The sequence below is a fragment of the Bombina bombina genome, chromosome 4 (assembly GCF_027579735.1).
Source record: "Bombina bombina isolate aBomBom1 chromosome 4, aBomBom1.pri, whole genome shotgun sequence".
NCBI classification, from domain to species: Eukaryota; Metazoa; Chordata; class Amphibia; order Anura; family Bombinatoridae; genus Bombina; species Bombina bombina.
Window position 1 is genome coordinate 979,815,063 of NC_069502.1, and position 17,159 is coordinate 979,832,221.

Consider the following 17,159-nt stretch of genomic DNA (forward strand, 5'->3'; position numbering starts at 1 on the left):
AGTGCGCAAGTGAAAACCCCAACGTTTGCAAAAAGTTGAACTTCAAATATCGCGACTGGGTTAACATATTCTCTCACAGACTTCAATGAAGCTCGAAAACTGGAGAAAAAACGAACACCCATACTCACACGCTAACCCAATCGTGTTTATTCAAGTGTGCTTATATTTCATATTCCAATGCTATTCACATAGAAAAATATGTTCTATTTATTCTTAAATAAATATTTCTATATAAATCTGATGATGTTTTGGTAAAATATATATCTATACCTATATATAATTATATGTATAGATATATACAGATATATAGGAATATCTATTTAAAAATAAATATTCTCCTATGTGAAGAACATTGGAATATTAAATATTTACAGTACATACAGTTAAACACTTTATTTAATATGAATATTGCATAAATATGTTTTTTCATGTTTTCAGCTACTTGACTGCAAAGGGCTCCAATGCACTTATATATATTTCTATATATGTCTAAATATGTATTTATGTGTCCGTAAATACATATGTACACACATATAAATATATATATATATATATATATATATATACATGCGGACATATTAAGACATGTATTGTATCAATCTGAATGATAAAGCTCTTTGTAGACCTTTTTTCTCTAACACTTGAGACCTCATATCTTTGAGCTCATAACTTTTTAATGCAATATATTTTTTTATTTTATTTTTAGACAGTGTTAATATGAATCAGATTGTAACTGTAATGTTATATGTATTTTTTAATACATAACTAGAACTCTGAAGTCGCACTAACCACGATGCACGTTAAATTAGATTGTGCTCAAGCAAACACGCTAACATTCAACTCGCAAGACGCATGCTATTTCTGTTGTGCACTAACAGCCGAGAAATACCCAATATCTATTTTGCATGTTGCAGTTAGAGTGCCACTTGTAATCTAGCCCTCAGTTTTGTAATTACTTCTGCAGCATGATAAAGAGCCTAAATTGAATATTCATGTAAAAAAATATTGGCTTTACTACTTTTAAACATTAAAATGCGAAGTACATTCTATTCCAGTAGAAACGTTTATTAGACAAGGTATCAACAAAATCTTCACAGACTTTAGAAGAGAATTTTATATAGAAAATGTTGATAATTTTTTTTAAATGAAATAGAATTAACCCTTTTTTTGGTGCTTGATCATATTTATTTTTACATGATAGACATATGACTGTAAGGGGTCATTTCTTTTTTCATTTATTTGAAGAATATGTATTTAATTTAGAGTTCTATGTTTGTGCTTCTACCTTGTGTGCATAGATTACAAATGCATTATTTTTAAAATATAGAAAATCTATAAATAAAAGTGATGTACTTTATTATATGACTTTGCTGATTCCAGTGTTGAGTTATTGAATGAAGCACTAAAACGCATATGGTCCAACAATTAATGTTAACCTTAGTATTGAACTTGAACGGTAATTCATTAAGTTATTAACAGTCAGCATTTCCAGATCGACTATGTATTCGTTTGGTCCTGTTAGTGGATTTACCAGAACAAGCATTGCAGAAACTCCACTGGTGTGCTGCAAACAAAAAGAAAAAAAAACATTATCTGTGAACTCTGTATGTACATATGAGAATTAGGACAGTGACAGATTACAATAGTTACAAAAGTATAGTGTTGCACGGCCAAAGTCACATTTTTTTCATGCAAAATGTTTAAACGATTCATAATCTTGTCACCTTGCCCTTCACCTGACATAAGACTAGTTTCCATGTTTTGTTAACTGTGTAAACTGGTGGTATCAACATGTATCTCCATTAAAGACACACTAAATACAATTCATGCACCTCCCTTTAGTATTGGGTGCTACCATTAATACTATCCAATTTTTTTCTTTCATAATTCGGATAGAGCATGCAATTTTAAGCAACTTTCTAATTTACTCCTATTATTAATTTTTCTTCATTCACTTGGAATCTTTATTTGAAAAACCATGAATAAAAGCTAAGGAGCCTGCTCATTTTAGTTTCAGCACCTGGGTAGCGCTTGCTGATTGGTGGCTAAATGTAAGCACCCATCAGCAAGTGCTATCCAGGGTTCTGAACCAAAAATGGGACAGCTCCTACACATTAATTCCTGCTTTTTCAAATAAAGATACCAAGAGAACAAAGAAAAAATGATAATAGGAGTAAATTAGAAGGTTCCTTAAAATTGCATGCTCTATCTGAATCATGAAAAAAATGTGGGGTTAGTATCCCTTTAAGGAACCTAGCTTACACTGCAGGTATCTGAAGGAGAGTTGCTACACATGTGCGCACGTCAGCACTGGAAAATAGTGAAAGATAGATTTGAACATGGCAACACCCATGACTAGAAGGAGGTGGGGTATAACCTTAATACTATACTTATAAAATGTATTTAGGGCCAGATTACAAATGGAGCGCTAAATATTGATTTCATGAAAGCGATATTTGTGCTTCTCTGCGTAATACCAGCACACCCTGATGCGCTGGTATTACAAGTTGTCAGCAATGTGAACACGTGCTCGTGTTTGCATTGTTGGGAAGCATTGTGCTCACAAGAGCATGCTTCCATAGGCTCCAATGGGAGCCTCGTTCTGATGTAGCGATAAATTGATATGTATATTGATTTTCCAAAAGGGAATGAAATAAAAAAAAAAATCTTCATCATTAAGATGGAGCATACAATTTTTTTTGCTTTGTTTTTATGGTATTCTTTGTTGAAGAGGTACCTAGGTAGGTAGCGTGCATGTGTCTGGAAAACACTAGGGACTAGATTACAAGTGGAGCAGTATTTTGTGCTTCCGCTTGAGCGCTATCTCCAGTAGAATTAAGAGTTTTGCACTCGTCTTACAAGTGAAAAGTAAACTGTTTTCGCTCTAGTGGTAACCCAACAATCGCAAAAATCTCAAGCATGTTCAAGTATTCCCCCATAGAAGTCAAGGGAGAAAAAAAGTGGAATAAAAAACTAACACCTCACTCTCATGCAAACACAATTCTATATTCTCATGTTTGCTAACCTAACATGAAAATATGAATATTTCATATTCCAAGGTTCTTTACATAACAGAATATGTTCTTTTTAAATAAATATATTTCAACATATATCTGATGTTTTTTTGTACAAATATATATTTATACCTATATATATATATATATATATATATATATATATATATATATATATATATATATATATATACACACACACACAGTATGTACATGATTATACAGAATCTCACAAAAGTGAATCCACCCCTCACATTTTTTGTAAATATTTAATTAAATCTTTTCATGTGAAAACACTGAAGAAATTACACTTTGTTACAATGTATAGTAGTGAGTGTGCAGCCTGTATTACAGTGTAAATTTACTGTCCCCTCAAATAACTCAACACACAGCCATTAATATCTAAACAGTTGGCAACAAAAGTTGGCAACACCCCTAAGTGGAAATGTCCAAATTGGCCCCAAAGTGTCCATATTTTGTGTGGCCACCATTATTTTCCAGCACTGCCTTAACCCTCTTGGGCATGGAGTTCACCAGAGCTTCACAGGTTGCCACTGGAGTCCTCTTCCACTTCTCCATGATGACATCAAGGAGCTGGTGGATGTTAGAGATCTTGCGTTCCCCCACCTTCCATTTGAGGATGCCCCACAGATGCTCAATAGGGTTAAGGTCTGGAGACATGCTTGGCCAGTCCATCACCTTTATCCTCAGCTTCTTTAGCAAGGTAGTGGTCGTCTTGGAGGTGTGTTCGGGGTCATTATCATGTTGGAATACTGCCCTGCGACCCAGTCTCTAAAGGGAGAGGATCATGCTCTGCTTCAGTATGTCACAGTACATGTTGGCATTCATGGTTCCCTCAATGAACTGTAGCTCCCCAGTGCCGGCAGCACTTATGCAGGCCCAGACCATGACACTCCCACCACCATGCTTCCCTGTAGGCAAAATACACTTGTCTTTGTACTCCTCACCTGGTTGCTGCCACACGCTCGACACCATCTGAACCAAATAAGTTTATCTTGGTCTCATCGGACGACAGGACATGGTTCCAGTAATCTATGTCCTTAGTCTGCTTGTCTTCAGCAAACTGTTTGCGGGCTTTCTTGTGCATCATCTTTAGAAGAGGCTTCCTACTGGGCCGCCAGCCATGCAGACCAATTTGATGCAGTGTGCGGCATATGGTCTGAGCACTGACAGGCTGACCCCACACCTTCAACCTCTGCAGCAATGATGGCAGCACTCATACGTCTATTACCCATAGACAACCTCTGGTTATGAGGCTGAGCACCTGCACTCAACTTCTTTAGTTGACCATGACGAGGCCTGTTCTGAGTGGAACCTGTCCTGTGAAACCACTGTATGGTCTTGCCCACCGTGATGCAGCTCAGTTTCAGGGTCTTGGCAATCTTCTTATAGCCTAGGCCATCTTTATGTAGAGCAACAATTCTTTTTTTCAGATCCTCAGAGAGTTCTTTGCCATGAGGTGCCATGATGAACTTCCAATTACCAGTATTAACGAGTGTGAGAGTAATAACACCAAATGTAACACACCTGCTCCCCTTTCACACCAAGACCTTGTAACACTAACGAGTCACATGACACTGGGGAGCGAAAATGGCTAATTGGGCCTAATTTGGACATTTCCACTTTGGGGTGTACTCACTTTTGTTGCCAACGTTTTAGACATTAATGGCTGTGTGTTGAGTTATTTTGAGGGGACAGCAAATTTGCACTGTTATACAGGCTGTACACTCACTACTTTGCATTGTAGCAAAGTGTCATTTCTTCAGTGTTATCACATGAAAAGATATAATAAAATATTTACAAAAATGTGAGTGGTGTACTGTCACACTGTGCCGCTCTAGCCATTGCTAGTGGTGTGGCGTCTCCTTCCCTGCTCGTTGCCAGGGGTAGTGTCGGGTTCGGATGTCTGCAGTGCTGACATCATCACTGCAGGCTCCTGATGCCGGTCGGACGTCTGTGGCGTGAATCCTGCGCCATTGTACAAATGATCTGTCACTGCCCAAGTATAGGTGTTACTTTGTGTGCTCCTGGGTGTGACAGATCGTTGTATCTATGTGCCTAATTACTGTTGCTGACTACTCTACCTGTTTTACCCCTTAACTGCTGGATTGAATTACTGTTGCTGAACCTGCCTGTCTGACTACTCTAACTGTATTACCCCTTAACTGCTGGATTGAATTACTGTTGCTGAACCTGCCTGTCTGACTACTCTACCTGTTTTACCCCTTACGTGCTGTATTGAATTACTGTTGCTGAACCTGCCTGTCTGACTACTCTACCTGTTTTACCTGCTGTATTACTGTTGCCGAACCCTGCCTGCCTGACCATTCTAGTGGTGTGCTCTTGGACTGCTTTACTGTTGCCAAACCCTGCCTGCCTGACCATTATAGTGGTGTGCCCTTGGACTGCTTTACTGTTGCCAAACCCTCCTTCTTGCCTGACCATTCTAGTGGTTCATCCTTGGACTGCTCTGCCATTGCCGCTGGGGACTGTCCTGCCTGTGGTGAGTGCCGCCTTCCTCACCTTGCTAACTTTCTCTGTTCTGGGATATTCCCTATCATTCGGACTCGACGCCGGAATAACAAGACTACTGGCCAAGTTTGGTCTGATAGAAGAGTATCCCACGAGCGTTATATGTACTCACTTTTGTGGGATACTGTATATAGGAATATATATATATATATATATATATATATATATATATATATACAGATATATATAGGAATAGCTATTTATAAATACATAAAATCATATTCTGCTCTGTTCAGAACATTGGAATGTGAAATAGTTACAGTAAATGCATAATTAAAACCTTCATTAAATATGAATATTGCATAAATATGTTTTTACATGTTTTCATCTACTTAACGGCAAAGGGCTCCAATGCACTTACATATATATATATATATATATATATATATATATATATATATATATATATTTACACAGCAGGTAGGGTGTGTGCACTCTCACCATCAAGCACTCACTGGTCTTCTGTCATCCGTGATAAAAAAAATCTTTATTATACAGTGACGTTTTGGGACCAACAATGCCAGAAGAAGGGACGCTGTTGGTCCCGAAACTTCACTGTTGATTTTTACAAATAATATACAAATAACTTGAAAATAAAAAGATGCGCTGTTTGTTGCTTTACAAATTCCTGTGAGTGCCCTCCTACATTTCTACATAGCTTTTGAGGATAGCACCCAGGATGTATATATATATATATATATATATATATATATACATACTTATACACTTTTATACATGTATATGTATGTATCTCAATGTTAATACCTTAACCTTTGCTGTTTTTTTATTTTTAACACCTCAGATCTCCTGACTTGGAGCCCTTATAACTTTTTTGTGCAATATTTTTTTATTATTATTTTTATTAGACAGTGTTATTATAAATGTAACTGTACTTTGTATTGTATTTTTGATGTGTTTTGTGCAACTTTTTATTTTCATGAAATAGTTAACCACAGCTTAGAAGTCGTGGTAATGATTGTAGTTTAAATCGTGATTGCTCTCATACGATCACGTTTACGTTCAACTTGTAATACGAGTGGTAAGCACGATGAGCGCAAACCCTCGCAACATACCCCTTATCGCTTGGGCGCAAACAAATGCTCTCCACTTGTAATTTAGCCCTAGATGGCAGAAAAAAACTGCTGCCATCTAGTGCTCTTACAAATGTATAACATTCTTGCAGATCTGCTGCCATATATTTCTGCAGACACCTGCAGGCTCCTGAGCTTACCTTACTGCTTATCTACAAAGGATACCAAGAGAATGAAAAAAATGTAATAGAAGTAAACCGGAGAGTTGTTTAAAATTGCATGCTCTTTATTAATCATGAAATAATTTGTTTTAGTCTTATGTCCCTTTAAATAAAACCAATTTCTTAAGCTGGGTCGTGTGACTGCCAATGCTGATTGGCTCACCAGCTTTTCTCTGTAGCTCCTTAGCAAATTAGAGCATGTAATTTTTGCATATATAATAGCCCTTTAACAATATATTGCAATTACACAGTTTTATTTATTTCATTGATTAAAACAAAATGAAAATAGTCTTCAAATCTTAACCCAAGGTATATAGTTACCAAATAACATTAGGCAACTCACCCTTAAGTAAAAATCTCCATTTTCATTTCCAGATTTAATCCTAAATGTATTGATTGTATTACTGTAGATCATTGTTGCTTGAACTTGAAAGATATCTGAAGGTACAGCTCTATTTGAACGGATGCTCATGTATTTATATACAATACTGTATGGCTGATCTCGACAGGCTGGATTTGTGACTTGACAAACACATCGACTGAAAAAGAACAGGATTTGATTCTAAAAGTCAGTACATATACTGAAAACAGACAAAAGATTACATATTAACATGTACACAATATGACAATACTGAGTAAAACATTTTGTAAAATTATAGAAAAAAAACAAATGAAGAAAATGGCTCCCATTTATCAAATCATGGACAGACCTGTCTGCCAGTGATGACTGTACACCCGCTGCCCACATTTAATGTTGCACAAGGAAATCCTTGTGCAGCTCGACCTCTGGCTCTTGTGCGACTAATTGTGCGAGAGCAGGGTCTGTCATTCACCCTGAATGAACAAGTTTGAGGTGTATTAACTCTGCCACCTCTGCGGCAGTAGAGAGGTTAACATGTAGCAGCAACATGACTGTTAATAATAGCTTAATTCAAGCTCTAAATTGTACAACAATATTTTAAATTGCACTCAAGTTCAACACTTAACTGTCCACTTATAATATAAGCAAAATGAGCGTGATAATATCTCTCCCTACACTATCCATTAAAAGTAGAGGCACTTTGGTTAAAATATTTAGGTAACCATCCACTGGTAATACCAGATTGTTATTCGTTTTGTGAGGTTGCACAAATATATCAGGTGTGGTCTAGATCTGGTGGCCCTCCATCCACACTTTGATTGACATGTCTGTGTGGCATGGAGCATTGTCCTGCTGGAAAAAAAACAATCCTCAGAGTTGTGGAACATTGTCTAAAACATTAGGAAGCAAGTTTTCTCTCAGGATAACCTTGTACGTGGCTTAATTCATGTGTCCTGCACAAAGATAAATCTGTTTGATTCCAAGTAATCTTCTCTGATGAGTCTAATTTTCAGCTTTGCCCAACACCTGATTGTCTAATGGTTAGATGGATACCTGAAGAGGCCTACAAGCCACAATGTCTTGCCCCCACTGTGAAATTTGGTGGAGGATCGGTGATGATCTGGGGGTGCTTCAGCAAGGCTGGAATCAGGCAGATTTATCTTTGTGAAAGAAGCATGAATCAAGTCACGTACAAGGTTATTCTGGAAGAAAATTTGATTCCTTCTGTTCTGACAATGTTCCCCAACTCTGTGGAATGTTTTTTCAAGCAGGACAATGCTTAATGTCACACACCCAGGTCAATCAAGGTGTGAATGGAGGACCACCAGATCATGCCCCTGTCATGGCAAGCCTAATCTCTATACTTGAACTCCATTGAAAATCTGGGGAGTTCGATCAAGAAGATGGATGGTCACAATTCATCAAACAAAGCTGAGCTGCTTGAATTTTTGCACCAGTAGTAGCATAAAGGCACACAACACTAATATTAAATACTGGTGGAGAGCCTGCCAAGATGCATGGAAGCTGTGTTTGAATATAAGGGTTATACCACCAAATATTGATTTATTAACTCTTACTAAATTAAAATATTAGCATTGTGTCGTTTAAAAATGAATATGAACTTGTTTTCTTTGCATTATTCGAAGTCTGACGTTCATTTTAATCACATACCTAGACATTGTAAAACCAGAGAAATTGATCATTTTGCAGTGGTCTCTTATTTTTTTCAAGAGCTATATTTATCTATCTATCTATCTATCTATCTATCTATCTATCTATCATATATATATATATATATATATATATATATATATATATATATATATATATATATATATATATATATATATATATATATATATATATATATATACACACAAATATATGTTTTAAAAATAGCTTTGAACAAACCCTGGCCTGTAATGAACTTGCACTGTTAAATTAGACATGAATATTATAGCTATTGCCTAAATTTATTAATCTCAATTTATATACTTTAATATGGACTCTACTTTAGAACATTGTGTTTTATCCTTAATCTTTCCAAATCTGCAGTTGAAGTTTCAGCCTTTCATAATCAGAGCCATACTACCATTTACATATACTACTATGACATTATTTAACCAGCGCCTTCTAGGTGTCCTTGTGATCACATGCCTATTAATGCTCAGATCAGGGTTCCTCCATAAAATGAGAAACACACTGAGATCTCTCATTCTGTTTCTGGATGCCTGCATCAACGGTGCAGTAACTGTCAAAAATAAGTATACGATCATTGCCAGTGACAGCCTGTCACAGTTATTGTATACTTTACAGGCAGCCTAGATCCCAGCATGTTGCAAGCATATTTGAGCTATTCTTTTATGTTTACTTACTTTTCAGACATGCGGACATAAGGTTCTATGCAAGGATTTCTAGGGTAACATCGGGCTCCACCATAATAATTCCAACACATTTCATCTTCTCCACAATTATGTGTGTTACTTTCACACTCATCTATATCTGTTACAAAAAAGAAAATGTATTTATTTTTTTCTATTTTAAATTTTAATGCAGATTAAAAAAAAAAACAACAACAATATTATGAAAAAGTTGCAGCTATAATAATAATAAAAATTTGTCCATCAAGCTTTGCTTGTAAGGGGAACAAACTTTGTAGAAAACCGTCAAGCAAGTTGCTCTTAATGAAGTGTATACAGGTTATAGTATTCAAATAAAGGAAGGATCAAAGGTGCTCACTCAATACCTAAATATGTTTACACTGACATAATGGTGCAGTAAGCCACTAATTAATAAATATAGGGGTTTATCGTGGCTGTTTGTGCGTCAGGTTTTTTCGCTCATGTTAGAAGTTGAAAGTAAAAACAATTGCTTGAGTGCAATTGAAGTTATTGTGCGTCAGTTTAGTGTCAGGTTAGCACGACCTTAAAGCTCCGGATTACTGTTTTGCGAAAAAAAAGTTTAACAAAACACATAAAAAATATTCCACTCAAAAGTTACAAGGGCTCATAGATAGGAGGTCTCAGGTGTTAGAAAGAAAAAAAAAAGGCAGGCAAAGGGCTTCAACATAGAAATACATAGAAATACATGTCTAAAGATGTACAGTATATGTATATATTTGTTTACATCTTACATATTACATATTAAAGCTGGACAAATAGCTCAGCATGCTAATGAACTGTGGCTAAGCTTTGAAGCAACCTGAGGGTTGCAGGTTTGATCCCTGGCAAGGTCTACTCAGCCTTTCATCCTACCGAGGTTGATAAAATGAACAGCGCCTTACGGGTGGTTAGCCGTGTTTTACAAGTACCCAATACATACAGACATAAAAATACATATGTACTCATATTCATATAAGCGCAATGGATCCCTTTAAAGTTAAGTTGATAAAAACATATTTATGCAATATTCATAATTAATGAAGATTTTAACTATATATTTACTGTAAATATTTCACATTCTAATGTTCTTCACATATGGGAAAATGTTTTAAGTATTTTTAAATTGATATTCCTATATATATCTGTATATATCTATATCTACACATAATCATGTATGTATAGGTATAGATTTATATTTGTACAAAATATCTTCAGATATATATATAGCAATAAGAATTTATGAATAAATAGAACTTCTATGTAAAGAGCATTGGAATGTGAAGTATTAATATTTTCATGTAGGGTTAGCGCACAAGGGATTGTGTTTGCCCACAAGTAGGGTGTAGGATTTCCCCCCACTTTTTTGCTCCATTGAATTCTATAGGGGAATACATCATTGCTCATGCGATATTGCAAGTTTGTCTTTTTACGCACGTCGGGTTAGTGTGTGAGAGAAAACAATTTACTTTCAACTTGTAATACAAGTGCAACCCGACGTGTGCAAAATGCGTACTTTTAGCGCAAGTAATACTCAAGGGGGATCGTTAATTAACGCTCCACTTGTAATAAGGCCATATAAAAGAAACCAATACAGAAAAGGGGGTAATGCTAATCCAATACCCAAAAGAGTGGCAATAATGCACTCAGCCCGATCATGTAGTTAAAGGGAAATAAAACGTTAAGGGGTTCAGGTTACCCTGAAACATATGTTAAAAAGCAGTGGTCTTAAGACTGCTGCTCCTTAACTTGTCCACCACCTGCAAGGTGGCGGACAGCAATCATCCCGATCAGATACGATCGGGATGTTTGACACCCCTTGCTAGTGGCCGATTGGCCGCGAATGTGCAGGGGGCGGTATTGCACAAGCATTTCACCCGAAATGCTTGTGCAATGATAAATGCCGACAGTGTATGCTGTCCGCATTTATTGATGTCGGGCGGACATGATCCGCTACAGCAGATCATATCCGCCCAACACTTGATAAATCGACTCCTAAATCTTTTATTTTATTATTCTCCAATTTAATAAAAACGTTAATAAGCCTAAATACCTTCCATTTTCGGTATTGTGTACTTTTGCTATTTTCTCTCCAAAATCAGACTATTCCCAAACCCACTGTGGGTCTACTTTGCATTGACCAATCATTGTGGGCAACCTGGGTTCTCTTATTCGTGGTAATTCAAGGGAGCTTGTACCAATGCCCAAATAAACTGAAATTCCCTGCTCATGCGCAATGGCTTACAGATCGGACCACTTAAATCAAGCTACTAGTGCTCATGTGATTATAGATAAATAGCAGCCGAAGCATCAAGACTAAAGAGGGATCGACGGAGAATATTTTGTGTTAAGTAAGTATTTAATTGATCTCTCCTAGATAAACAACAATAATTATTAATATTTATAATGCTGCATATATGCCACTTAGTGTAATATACCATCTGTCATCATCATTAATTACTGTGTTTGAAATGCGCATGTGATCGAGAACGTGAAAAACAAACATTGATATGTAAGATGCTGCAAGTGTAATCTACAGAGTAAAGTTTAAACTTTCAGATTATATATTTATTTGCTGGTCATTTTTGTTAACTGTTATAATCCTTTAAATGGTTTAATTATACATCCCAACCTACAAACACATATTCATTTTCACTTGCAAGTATTATATTCATAAGTAAAGGAAAAAGAAATATGAAACACTGATTTCTAGTCGTGTTATGGAGCTTGAGGCCCCTTGTTTCCGGCTAGCCTTCCGGCTCGCCAGAAACAGAAATTATGAAGTAGCGGTCTAAAGACCGTTGCTCCATAACTTGTTCACCTGCTCTGAGGCAGGGGACAGAAATCAACCCGATTGAATACGATCGGGTTGATTGACACCCCCTTCTAGTGGCCGATTGGTCACGGGGTCGACATTGCACCAGCAGTTTACAAGAACTGCTGGTGCAAGGATAAATGCCGACAGCGTATGCTGTCAGCATTTATCAATGTGTAGCGTTGTGCAGCGGACATCATACGCCCCTTAGCCTCATTTACAATATGAGTTAGATCATAGACATTGGTGCTAATTTTAGTAAATGGACCATCATTCATTTTTTTCATAGCTGTCTTTTGCTATTTAAGAATTCTGACTATTCACATTCATTATGATGTGGGCAATTTGTGTTTTAACTCAGTCCTTGAGGGTCACAAAACAAACCAATATTTCATTATTTCATTGCAGTTGATTTAATAGGATTGTAAAAATCTTGTAATTGTGGTTCTATACAATAACATAGCCAAGTTTTTTAAAACAAATTGTGATCCTTTTTACTGCAATTGTTTTTTAATAGTCAAACTCCACACACCATTGTGCAGCTGTTATCAGTTGAAGACATTTAGGGAAATATATGTAGCAGGGCTAGCCTTGAGAAGTCAGCAGGGTGCATTTCAAATTCTGAGAATTAGAAAAAGTTGAGAGCCAAATGAGTAAAAAAGGGGGGAAATAAATAATGAAGGTATATTGCATAGCTAATAGTACGGCGGCAACTTTGTCCAATTGCACTGAAGTATGGATTTTATGTCGCTGTCTTTATTCAATAAAAGTTAAGTTTTAAGGCTGGTGCGCCCCGTTGATCATTTGATGTTTATATTGCAAAGTTGTTTCATTATGCATAACTAAGCATTTTATATAAACATCTTGAGAGGTGTTTACTGTCCCTTTAATCAAAGATATCCTAAACTAATTGCCGTTTTAAAACCCTTAAGGACCTAACTCAACCACCTCTACCATAAGAAGCGAGTCCTCAAGTACCAATAACAGTGTAGATTTTTAGAAAATCACTGCATGTGTTTATCAGGAGCCAAGACTGCCACCAGGGTGTGAAAGGTGTGACTGGAGTCAGGGGCCCGGTGTGTCAAGGGGCCTGGCCCCCAAGTGAAGCTAACACACTTGCCAAGAGTCTGAAACAATTTTTTTTGGACTCTTTTTTTTTTTTTTGGACATTTTTTTTTTACGGCAGAGAGCACTACTGCAGAAACCAGGGCAGGGGGCAGGGACCCCGAGGGGAACTAACTAAGGTTCTATGCAGCATTCATAGCTGTGGGCCTTGAACACCCTTTTTTATTCTAAATTCCAACAGAATTAAAACTATGGAAAACAGGGGGGGCAGCCTGCACTAACATAGTGCTGCTATAAGTACACAGTCTAAGCACGTACATCAGTACTACTAGTACTATTGCTACTAAACAAATACATACAGTAGGCATTCATTATTTTAAAAATAACTAAAACACTCATTTAGTGAAATGTAGAACATTAACAGCAATTGAAAGTTAAAATTAAACTTTAATAATTCAAATAGAGCGTGCAATTGGTATCCTTTAAAATGCAGCAGCTTGCCATGACAGCATACCTAGGTAGGGTGCTGCCATACAGTATCTTACGTACTATATGGCAGCGGTGTTAGTGCTCAAAATATGTGCATGCTCCTGAGCTTACTTAAATATACGGTCATGGAAAATAACTATGTTTCAACAAAAAATATTAAAAACAAATTCTCACTAAATACTGCTCAGTAAGTTTGACTACAATGGACACTTATCTGCATTACTTGAGGATTCACAGTTGATGGCGGGCAGCCATCTTCTTAAAATTACTTTTACCTCAAAAAAGCATAATTTTTTTTCTGCTCGGGTGGACTGGAAAATGATCTGATGTGTAGTATTTCTAAATGCAAAAATATTCTCTCACAAGAAAAATAATTTGGTAAACACACACATTTATCCCACTGTCACTGAGCTTATGGGATAACATTTAAGCATAAACTACTTGGATCTCTTCTTTTATTCTGATTTATATAAATGGGAAAATAATTGCTTGTATGGAATAGCAGACATATATATCTCTTAAAAATTAATATATTATGATACCTTTAAGAACATAGTAAAAGATGGTTCTTCTTCATGGTTTCTATATACTCAACTTTGTATTATGGTAAAATAAATACATTAAAGCTGTTATTAATTATGTTCTATAAGTTTCAGACCTTCCCCAGACTCAGAAGGGTTTATGGGGCATATGAAGCAGCGGTCACAAAGACGATCGGGTTGATTGACACCCCCTTGCTGGCGGCCTATTGGCCGCGAGTCTGCAGGGGGCGGCGTTGCACCAGCAGCTCTTGTGAGCTGCTGGTGCAATGCTGAATACGCCGTATTCAGCGAAGTCTGGCGGACCTGATCCGCACTGTCGGATCAGGTCCGCCAGACCTTAATAAATATGCCCCATTGAGTCCACTATCCCTCCTGCAAAATTAAAAATGATAAAACTATGGGGAAATGACATAAAAGAGCAATTATTAGTCTATAAACTGTGTCCTCTACTACAGAAAGTCAACCAGTGTCCATTAAGATGGTTATTTTATAAAATATAGATAGTATCTACATTTCTAGCAGCTCCCATTTGTATACTAGGCTCATATCCACTTGTTACCAAAGATAATGTAGACACGTTCATCCATGTTTGTAGGTTTAGCCCTTTTCATTCCTAAAATATGCTACTAGATATTGCCATTCTTTTCTAATTTATTAAATTGTTCCCTTAAATTGTCTCCATGGAATGTTTTGCAGAACAAGGTCTTATCAGCATTTAATAAACAATACAACAATGCTTTAATTAGCAAAGCTTTAATTAGCCATGAAGCAACTTCACCTCTACTTCTCAAATTATAAATACAAATGGATATTCTTGGAGAATATTCATATTAACGGCAGCAAAACGTGGTTATTCTGGATGTTGAATTCCTCAACAATACATACCTTAAGAGAACCATATGAAAACTTTCATAATGACTGTAGGCAGGAGAAACGTTTTTTTATACATATTGGAGCTAAACATATAAAGATATATTTGGCATAGCTAATGGAAATAGAGACCTAATGGATCGTCCGCTGACCTGTATGCATCATTACACACTCCGATGAGTGTGTAATGCCCGCCCCTTCACTTGAACAATTGAGACTGCCAATCACATAGAGCGAGCAAGCTCTCAGTAATTTTTCTTCTCCACCACAGAGGCTTCTTACATTGCGGGAAGCAGGCTTCGTATTTAAAGCCCCTAGGCTCCAAATGATCAACCCATACATTCTATGATTTTTTTTTGCATTTTTCACATTTATTCTTTTCAATTTAATGCAGATAAATTAAATAAAAGATCCATTGAATTTCATAAATAAGAAAGAACCTAAATTGACTGCTCTAACGCAGTCTATCAAGCCATAATTATTATTTCTTATGTTCGTTCCCTAAAAGGTGTCACCTACTAAATCAAATTATTTATGTACTAATGTTAGTTACATAACAAGCAAGAATGGTAACACTGGAAATACTTCCCTGTATATTTCTCAGTTTACAGGACATATGACATTATGGTCTAGAGTATATTCCAGTTGGAAAGTTCATTAAAACTATTAATAACAAAGGTCTGTATAGAGTTTTATTATTATCAGGTAGTACATTTAACAACTTAAGTAGAATGGTGATTAGTAGCTGTAATTAGCTCTAAAACAATGTCTCTTCTACAAATAATATGTGATTGATATCAAATACCTTGACAGGATCGGGTTCCAATAAGTTGATATCCTTCAGGACATACACAGGAAAATCTCCCTGGTTCATTAACACATTGGTATTGACACAGATAACTTGATGTCCTGCATTCATCAATATCTTTAAAAAAAAGAAAGTATACATGTTTAATCTATTGAAAAGATAAGAACAATAATATACTGAATTTAATTTAAGGAGTTTAAAATGCTGTCTCCTATCGAATAAGCCTAGAAAATATTTGACTATTTACTGAACAGTTTCTCCAACGTGTTGTTCATTAGCAACAATAATAGACCCCAGGCGATTATGCAATGGCACCAGTAATGCTTTCATTTAGGATCCAAGACGTCAACTAAGACAACATTTATCTTTGTAATTACAAGTGTTCTATTTCATGAAAACTCTCACAAGGGTTCTTCAATGAGGTGTGCCACAGAGAAAATATATTTGATTTGAAAAACAGTTTCAGAGAAAGCACCAAAACAGCATATAAGCATTTTTTTGACTAATCCCCAATGTCTCCAAACTCCTAGCTAAATTCTCAATAGCATAAACAAATGCTTGTAATAAATAGGGCTTTTCAGTATGGTGCCAGAGCACTAAATATTTGATTTTACAAGAAGTAATAAGGAGTACTGTTCATTAGTTACATATATATATATATATATATATATATATATATATATATGTATATATATATATATATATATACTGTATATATATATATATATGTATATACCGTATATATATATATATATATATATATATATATATATATATATATATATATATATATATATATATATATATATATATATGCTGACCATATTGCCGCTTTAAAAAGGGACACATATGAAAATACATATGTCAGGGTTCTTAAACAAAAAAATTCTTTAAACAACCCTGAAAACAGCCCTGACATATATATTTTCCATATGTGTCCCTTTTTAAAGCAGCAATATGAGGTCACTATATATATATATTCCAAAGCAGGAATGTGCAATCTCCCTTAAAG

General features: G+C 35.9%; 1 protein-coding gene across 1 annotated transcript in view; it reads right to left on the reverse strand.

Annotated features, from left to right (window-relative positions):
* Positions 1-1,044: 1,044 nt before the first annotated feature.
* The window catches only part of EFEMP1 (EGF containing fibulin extracellular matrix protein 1), a 143,524-nt gene continuing 127,409 nt past the window's right edge, over positions 1,045-17,159 (reverse strand). The window contains exons 8-11 of the mRNA XM_053712027.1: positions 16,145-16,264; positions 9,556-9,682; positions 7,163-7,358; positions 1,045-1,564 (exon numbers count right to left, since the gene is read on the reverse strand). Of these exons, the coding sequence (XP_053568002.1) occupies positions 1,403-1,564; positions 7,163-7,358; positions 9,556-9,682; positions 16,145-16,264 (605 nt within the window). The 3' untranslated portion in view covers positions 1,045-1,402. The remainder of the gene's footprint in view (positions 1,565-7,162; positions 7,359-9,555; positions 9,683-16,144; positions 16,265-17,159) is intronic.